At 45.2% G+C, this 8,833-nt stretch overlaps 1 protein-coding gene across 1 annotated transcript; it reads left to right on the forward strand.

Annotated features, from left to right (window-relative positions):
• Positions 1 to 486: 486 nt before the first annotated feature.
• naglu (N-acetylglucosaminidase, alpha) lies at positions 487 to 8,833 on the forward strand. The gene is made up of 6 exons (XM_068582468.1): positions 487 to 950; positions 3,362 to 3,509; positions 4,248 to 4,394; positions 4,906 to 4,991; positions 5,148 to 5,404; positions 5,613 to 8,833. The coding sequence occupies exons 1-6, from the start codon at positions 538 to 540 to the stop codon at positions 6,815 to 6,817; spliced, it is 2,256 nt and encodes a 751-aa protein (XP_068438569.1). The 5' UTR covers positions 487 to 537; the 3' UTR covers positions 6,818 to 8,833.

An 8,833-nucleotide genomic window follows, 5' to 3' on the forward strand; every position in this document is an offset into this window, starting at 1 on the left:
TCATCTTGTATAGAACCTACTGCATTGTTATAATACAGATTTCATGAAATGAATGCTGTTGTCAGGTGTGATATCACGGCATGTGGTAGTATTTTTTTGTTTGTTTACTATGTACTTTCTAATATGTAAGCTCTCTGTGTTCTAGGCCTGGATTTGCAAATAGAACATAAGGGAGTTAACTTAGAGTTGAATCGTGAACAAACATATTTGTTGGTGTTTTGAACCAAGTTCAGGAGTGAACATCCAATGAGTTTTCACAATGTTCTTTTACATGATCACATAACATCAAGCATGTACCTGAAATCAGGCCACTTTTGTAATATTACCATCACGTGACAGACTGGTCACATGACACACTGGCTTTCTCGGAGGAAATTGTTTTTGGGAACTGTGTCCTCTGATTGGTCGTGAGTGGCGCTGCCGCTCTCTGATTGGCCAGTGGACGCGACGCTTCCTGGTACAGGCGGAGAAATAAAGTTGTGTTTAAAACTGCGCTCCGGTGGGAAAGTCTGGCTTCACTTGACCGGGGGATTCGAAATGTCACCCAGAAGCAGCTGTGGCCCGATCCTGGTCGTCGCCTTCTGTCTTTTTGTGACTGCCTTTTGTAAATTTCCCACTTTGGACCACATCAAACCGCAAGCCAGCGACAAGGCGCAGGGCAGAGCGGTGGTCGAGCTGCTGAAGCGCCTGCTCGGCACTCGGTCAACGGAGTTCATCGTGTCGGTCAATGGGAGCCTTTCCAACGACAGCCTGGACGTGTGCGAGCTCAGGTCCACGAAAAACAACAAGATAGTCGCGACGGGAAGCACCGGAGTAGCCGTGGCGTCCGGCATCTACAACTATCTGAAATACTTCTGCAACTGCCACGTTTCCTGGTCCGGTGACCAGCTGGACGTGCCTCGTCCTCTGCCAAAGCTCACGGGCGTCCTGCGCATCAAAACCCCGCATAGGTCAGTGACCCACGCGAGTACTACTGTGGTCCGGTCACGTGCGCTTCAAAGAAGCAGTAGCACGAGTAAGCTCTGCTGCGTGTTTCCAGAACACGCAGCAGAGCTTACTGCGTTGAAATTCAGTGAAAATGTTCAAGTTTTCACATGAGAAACTGAAGTTTGTTTTCCGTTGGCAATACGTCATGGGGACCGAGCGCGCGCTGTGATTCATGCCTCTCGCGAGTGAGTAGGCAGACTACTACACCTTAGTTACTGCCAGCTAAGGGACTAATTTGTTCTTGGTTATTTCTAAGCACTTTACTTCGACAAGATATACACATTACATTATTTAATCAAAAAATGTAAATACTTTATTCTAGAGTAATGCACTAATTGTGTAGTATCTAGTTTAGGTCTGTCTGTCCATAGATGCACAGGTGGATACTTTAATGATTGCAACAATAACATAATAACAATATCGTAATTGTCATGTGACATTTAGATTGTTCCATATAGGAAGAGGGAGGGAGGCTCTTGAGCTGTAAACGTGTGCGCATGCGCATGCTCTGATTGCAAATGAGCAAAACACCAGTAACAGTGGTCGCTGCATTACTTTCCCAGACAGAACAGCCGTTCCTGTTTACGTCCTCAATACCAAGCTGCCTGATGGCTTCATGGTTTTAATTAGGAGCAGCAAAGACCATCAAAGCAAAACCATTATAATAAAGTAGATTGATCCTGACTGCTTCTGATATTACACTTTATGGAAGAAGGAGCCATGCCATGTCTGTGTTTGAATTGTCTGTTCTGTAACTCCAATGTGACAAATGGAGCTGAGACACACTTTGCTTTTCATTGTTTATTGTGACCACTATGGACACTTGGGCCACAGCCGGGCCCTTTTTAAAGGACCCTTTTCCTTTCAATTATCTGTTGTGCATTAGAGCTGCATCAGCTCACCCCAGTTATGCCATGTGCACAGTTAGATTGAACAAGCCATGGCGAGCATGGCACACTTTAGTTTTCCCATGACTATAACTTTTAAGCCGGGGGGAAGCTTCAGCTGTTGACCATTTGAAGGAAACTAAGGTTTGGACTACAACAGCGTGACTCTGTGCAGTTTTATATGACAACCACTTCAATAGAAAATTGACAGTTATTAGAATCCGAAGCAATATGCACATATCATAAATACACAAACATGTATGCAGTAAGAGGAATGAGTAAACTTGGCAGTGATAGTGACTTATTTATTGTGAAACTGGATCAATTGATAAACCTGGTTTTAACATTGAGAAAAGGTTCTATTGTCTATCTCTTTTGCCATCTCTGTTCTCACAGAACAGTGACATAAGGTGCACGAGATCTCACACATGGATGTATTAGAATTACTGGATATACTGGAACATATTTTCTTCTATCGTTTGGGTTTACTTCTAGCCCTGTAAACAACTTTACAGATGTAAAACTGTAAATGTATGCTGCAATACTGGCAGTTGCCACTGGTCAGAAATTGGAGGCAAGGCTTAATAACAACTGGTTGTTATTGTACATCCACAGTTTCTGTCAGCCTCGTAGTCTTTGTTTAGTTTTGAAGCTCATGTGGAGCCCTTCACTGTCACCGTTAAGTCTGTCCATGAGGTTGGAGGAAATGCAACATGGCCGCTCCCTAAAGAATCTCAGTTAGAGTCCTAGTAAACGGTGCATGGCTGTAACTGAGGAGTCAGTGTTTATAAATCTGTTATTTTGTACCTACGACTGATGCTACTAAGAAGAACTTCCTCCACTTAAGAACTATTAAAGTATATTTTGACATTTCTGAATCTGGCGCTTCACCTGCTTCAGACCTTTGTTTGTTGATTCTTTCTTTTCATTGTCTGTGTGCTCTGCACTTACATTTCCTGTCCTGGAGATTGGCTGTTCATGAGCTAATTAGGATGATTTGGCTCACGCTGTCAGTGGAGGAGGTCGAGCACAATGGGATTCATCATTATTAGATCACAGCTGCGAACGTCATGAATGTGACCTTTTCTCAGAACAAATTTAGACAAATGCTGGTGTATGAGGTCAGTGTGAAAAAGCACAGAACACAAGCAGCTGTACGACAGTAGCTGTTGATTGATTTTCAGTTGATTGATTAATTGTCAAATTGTGTCGGCTCTAATTTGGTGTGCGTCCTAACCATTTGGTCACCAGTTTCCCCTCAATAAGATGTTTTTAAAACCGTTTCCCAATTCGTGACCTTATTTCCTAATCCAAAAGTAGATGGTGGCCAGAAGGGACAGACCACATGTTGCTTTTGTACAGTGCAAAAAAACATGTCATGAACAAGTAAAAGTATGGTGAATACCATTAATATTGATAAATGTACCCAATAATACAAATTGTTTGTACTTTCATAATGAACTACATATCTGTGTGTTTGTATCTAGATTCCGGTATTACCAGAACGTCTGCACCTTTAGCTATTCCTCCGTGTGGTGGGACTGGCCGAGATGGGAGAGAGAGATCGACTGGATGGCCCTCAATGGGATCAATCTGCCGCTGGCTTTCACCGGCCAGGAAGCCCTGTGGCAAGAGGTACGAGCAAAGGTTGAGCGGGATCGCTCTGAAATCTACACGTTAGACCACAAGAGCGCTGGAAAAAGACTCTTAGTATCCGAGTTCTTAATGATCCAATGTGGTCTCCTCCTAGAAGGATTACGTTTGGCGATTCAGGGGTTAACGAGCAACATACTTGCAAAACTCTCAGAGCAATAAGCTGAATCAGTAGAAGGCGAAGTGATCATGTGAGTCATGAAAGAGAAACAACTCCCATTCTCCAAATATGTACATGTTATTGCAGTGGTACACAATTCTAAAATTAAATCACTCCCCCAAATCTAAAAGAGAGAGTGCTAAAGCTGAAATATGTGATGTCATCAGGTGTAAAGTAGAGCTGCTCCATACAATGGAAGAGATGTTCTAAAAAAATGAGACAAACACAGAGAGTTTCACAATACTAGAATAGAATAAAAACAGTAAACAGACGTTCTGTGGGTCGCCCATGCGTTGTCTATGGAGCTCCTCCACACTTTAAACTTAACTTGACTTCCTGGCCTTGAGGGAGAGAGTAGCTCACGTTCACATTCATGTTTCCTCGGCCGTGGAAAACCCACTTTGGAATTCTTAATTGAGGCGGTGTTCAGCTTTAAGACAAGCAGAATGATAATTTATATCTCCGTTTGACCAATGCAACATGATCTCTTCAGAGCAGATACATAATGTGTTGATCGATATGTTGACGGACATCTTCTTAGAGTTGTGTACCTCTTCCAGATTTACCGAGCTCTCGGGTTGAACCAGTCGGAGATTGAGGAGTTCTTCTCGGGCGCGGCTTTCCTCGCCTGGAACCGCATGGGCAACGTTTTCCGGTTCGGTGGGCCTCTGCCTCAGTCCTGGCACGTGAACCAGCTCTACCTCCAAGTACTAAAGCCTCCTCGCCTGTCAACGCAGTTGGAATCCACTATGTGTAAAATCAGGACATGTCTCACTGGCGCCACCGAGAGGTGGCATTAAACACGAAGGCTGAAGGCGGCACGTAGACTGCACCGGCTGTCACCTGGGTTGTCCATCAGAAAAACATAAAAGGACTATGATCACAGCACTTGTCTACATATAGTGGCTTCAGTTTGAACACTTGGGTTATTCCTACTGTTTATTCCGCATATCAAACCTGATGAACACAACTGAAATGTTGCCAGTTCACAGCGACACTAATGATCTGAGCTCTATGTTGTGACTATGACCACTTCATTCCAGCCTGTTGCATCTTTCTTGCCCTTTTTGACTCGGAGTTATGGCCAAAATAAGGCCCAGGTTGTCGATTAACCACAATTATTCTTTAGAAGGCCTTGTTTCTCCTTTTTATCTGTATATTTAATTAACATTTTTCAGCGTTGAGCCTTGGACTGAACGACACTTTTTCCTTTCGCAGTTTAAAATCTTGCAGCGAATGAGATCCTTTGGCATGATTCCTGTGCTGCCAGCCTTCTCTGGGAACATTCCCAAGGGCATCCTCAGGTGACTCAAGTTTGTTTTTACATCACTTTGTATGAACTAGTTAATTTCATGCATGCTCGAGCCTTGAGGAAATGGCCCGGAAGATTAAGTTGGGGCATTTAGTTGGAATATTTTGGTCAAAAGCTTTGTGTCTCTGAAGTGTTTCTTGTATTTCAGGCTGCATCCAGAAGCCAATGTAACCAGATTGGGGTCCTGGTCTCACTTCAACTGCAGTTACTCGTGCGCCTACATCTTAGATCCTCGCGACCCACTTTTCCTCCAGATCGGTTCCCTCTATCTGTCCCAGGTGGTCAAGCAGTTTGGTACAGATCACATCTACAACACTGACACCTTCAACGAGATGAGTCCTCCGTCCTCTGACCCCGCCTACCTGGCAGCAGTCAGCCGCTCCGTCTTTGCCTCAATGACTGCAGGTAAGTGTCTATCTAGTTCACATCGGATGCTGCCAGTAGTGCACGTTAACAAGTACAATAATTGCCCTAGTTTCATGACCCAAGTATGACCCCGTTGTCTAATTCTCATTCACAGACACTCACACTCCCTGCTGGTTTCCAGCCATGTTTGAGAATTGTGCCCTGCTTGTCCCGCATCCAAATTTAAAATGTTCTTCCTTCTCCCCAGTTGATCCTCAGGCAATTTGGCTGATGCAAGGCTGGCTGTTCTTCAGTGACGCAGTGTTCTGGAGGCCGCCTCAGATTCAGGCCTTGCTGCACGGAGTGCCCCTCGGAAGAATGATCGTGCTGGACCTGTTTGCAGAGACCGAGCCAATTTTCTCCTACACAGAGTCTTTCTACGGACAGCCCTTCATCTGGTGCATGCTGCACAACTTTGGGGGCAACAGTGGATCCTTTGGCACGATAGAGAGCATCAATTCAGGGCCCTTCAAAGCCTTACATTTCCCCAACTCCAGCATGGTGGGCATTGGCATGACGCCGGAGGGCATCGAGCAGAATCCCGTGATGTACGAGTTGATGAGCGAGCTGGCGTGGCGCAAGGAGCCCGTCAACTTGTCCAAGTGGGCGTCGCTGTATGCGATCCGCCGCTACGGCAGCACGCAGGAGAACCTGACCGCGGCGTGGAGGCTTCTGTTCGGCAGCGTCTACAACTGCACGGTGCCACATTACAAAAACCACAACCACAGCCCACTGGTGCGCCGGCCCTCTTTTCACATGAATACTGATATCTGGTATGACCCAGCTGCTCTGTACAAAGCCTGGAAGCTGATCATGGAGGCAGCGCCATCCCTTATGTCCAAGGAGACTTTCCGGTACGACCTCGTGGATGTGACTCGGCAGGTCCTACAAGTCCTGACGACTTCCTTTTACCAGGATATTGTAGACGCCTTCCAGAAACATAAGCTGCCAGACCTGCTGACTGCAGGCGGGGTGCTAATCCACGATCTCTTGCCTGAACTCAATCGTTTGCTGAGCAGCGACCGCAACTTCCTGCTGGGGACGTGGCTGGAGCGGGCCCGAACCCTCGCCCTAGATGAGAAGGAGGCAGCGCTCTACGACTTAAACGCCAGAAACCAGCTGACTCTGTGGGGTCCCAGTGGTGAGATCCTGGACTACGCCAGCAAAGAGTGGGGCGGCCTGATGGAGGACTACTACGCCCAACGGTGGGGCCTTTTCGTTCACACCCTGGTCGAGTGTCTGAACAGCGGACAACCATTCAAGCAGGACGCCTTCAACCAGGCGGTCTTCCAGGTTGAAAAGGGATTCATTTACAACGGCCGAAAGTACTCGACCAAGCCTCAAGGAGACACGTACGAGATCGCCCACAGGATCTTCCTCAAGTACTACCCGCAGGCCTTGAAGATGCTATAGTGAACACACGCTACCTTCTGGTGAGGAAAAACTTACTGGTCTCAAAGTTGCAGCAAGAAGAATGTCCTCCTCCCCCTTCAGGCTGTCCCAAAACATTTAGATGAAGAAAACACAACAGCCCGAATTTTGCAGGAACAATTTGTTTTGCACATGCAGTTACAGTCATGGCACGTTGCAGGTTTACAGTCACACTGATTACATGCAATGTGTGAGTTTCTGTTTTTGATTCCACTGAAAACAAAATGGAAATGTGCTTATTCACTTTCCCAGAGTGAGACGAAGGGATTATTCTAATCTGATGCCTGTGTGGAGCTGGAGTCTGGATTTGTTGAGCCCAGCTTAGCATGAAGACTGCAGCGGGTTATTTACAGACATCGTCTGTTGAACCTGGGCACCACCAGAATTGAAAAAAATGAGCGTTAGGTGCTGAAACTATTTCTTGACCAATAACCATACGTATATCCATGCGTCTCTTCTGGAACCCGGGTTCCCAGATCCAGTCAGAAAACCCGGGTTTTGGTCTCGGTACAGGCAAACAAGACTTCAGTAAGCTGCTCGCTGTGCTGTTCACAGAAAATAGATTCAGCATTAAACTCATCTGAACACATCGGCCGCATGAAGAAAGCAAAAATGCAAAAGCATATCCCGACATGTCATACTGGTCCTTTAAGTTCGAGGCGCTGCACTATAACTGCACATGGGCCTTTACATGTCCGCCACCCGGATGACCTTTAACCTTTTAATAAGAGAACATGTTCATGTCTGTCGGTTTGAAGTTAATTTGAATATTGTGCCTTGTTCTGAATAAGCTGACACCGGAACAAGTGGGTTCGTGCTGAAGTTCCCAAACAATGTGCTCGTCTTTGATCTTGCATAACAAAGTTTCTACCTAATTTACAATTTCATGCTTCTGTGGTCGGAGAGATTGGCTCGTTACACAATGAGCTTCTGTGGATCTGTTTAATGCTGAGTAATTACTACGATAAGCTGGCGCACGGTTTCTGTTTTTTAAAAGATATATTTTTATATGAACATGTGTTGATGTCACACATCACATGCACAGCAATGGCTTTCTGAAAGATGTATTCTATTTCTATGAGTCCCATTTAGTTCTGTTTGATTCCTGTAGTTTTAGTTTACAAGAGGTTAATGACAGTCTAAATCTATTTGGAAGAATAATGGTTACTTTAGTATTTTAACACAACATACATTCATTCCAAGAAACGTTGAATATTAGTTTCCTTTATTGTAATGAATGCTATTTTTGTATTTGTATGAGTTAATCTGTTGTGATTCTTTTAACTCAGGCATTTCATAAAAGTCTTACGATCGTGTGTGTGTGTGTGTGTGTGTGTGTGTGTGTGTGTGTGTGTGTGTGTGTGTGTGTGTGTGTGTGTGTGTGTCTGTCTCAATGACTGTTACAGCACTACTCGTTTTGTCAAAACACGATGTTTGTTGAATGTAAAATAGTATTATATATGTTCTGCTTACATTCCTCTGATTTCATGTGTTTTTATGTTCCATCTTTAATCCTTAATGTAGTGTAAATGTATTTTATCACGTGCCTCTTTGTATACCTTTTTTTTTTTACGTCTCCATTGGGCAATGTGTTTAACCTCACATTGCAATGCATTGTGGGTAATCCCCTGAGGCAAAGTCAGCGTCTAATGCAGACCTACGGAAAGGGTTTATAAAGGGCTCAACATGTCTGCCACAGAGCCCTCGGGCACACCACCATGTGACAATGGGACACCGCTAAACCCTCCCGGACTTTGCAGGAGCGCGTCCCAAAGTCTGCAAGTCTGCAGGGGTGGAGACTGAGATTGGGCCATTAACCTACACATCCATGTGTTCAGGATCAGTCTGGAGATGTCCCAGCATGCTTTGGGTGAGAGGCAGGGTACACCTGAACTGTACACTCTCCTCACTGGGTTTCAAACGGATGTCCGGGGTCTCTGTGCTGCTTCTACGTGCTCCAGTGTTTACTGCAGCGGCTGTGTGTTCATAAAGTAAACA

The sequence above is a fragment of the Clinocottus analis genome, unplaced genomic scaffold (genome assembly GCF_023055335.1).
Source record: "Clinocottus analis isolate CAN_PGR_092001 unplaced genomic scaffold, fCliAna1.0.p SCAF_19, whole genome shotgun sequence".
In the NCBI taxonomy this organism is placed as follows: domain Eukaryota; kingdom Metazoa; phylum Chordata; class Actinopteri; order Perciformes; family Cottidae; genus Clinocottus; species Clinocottus analis.

Coding starts and splice junctions, on each gene's coding strand:
- naglu (XM_068582468.1), top strand. CDS start 538: ATGTCACCCAGAAGCAGCTGTGGCCCGATCCTGGTCGTCGCCTTCTGT. Junction 3,510..4,247: donor AGGAAGCCCTGTGGCAAGAG/GTACGAGCAAAG, acceptor TACCTCTTCCAG/ATTTACCGAGCTCTCGGGTT. Junction 4,395..4,905: donor TGAACCAGCTCTACCTCCAA/GTACTAAAGCCT, acceptor TTCCTTTCGCAG/TTTAAAATCTTGCAGCGAAT.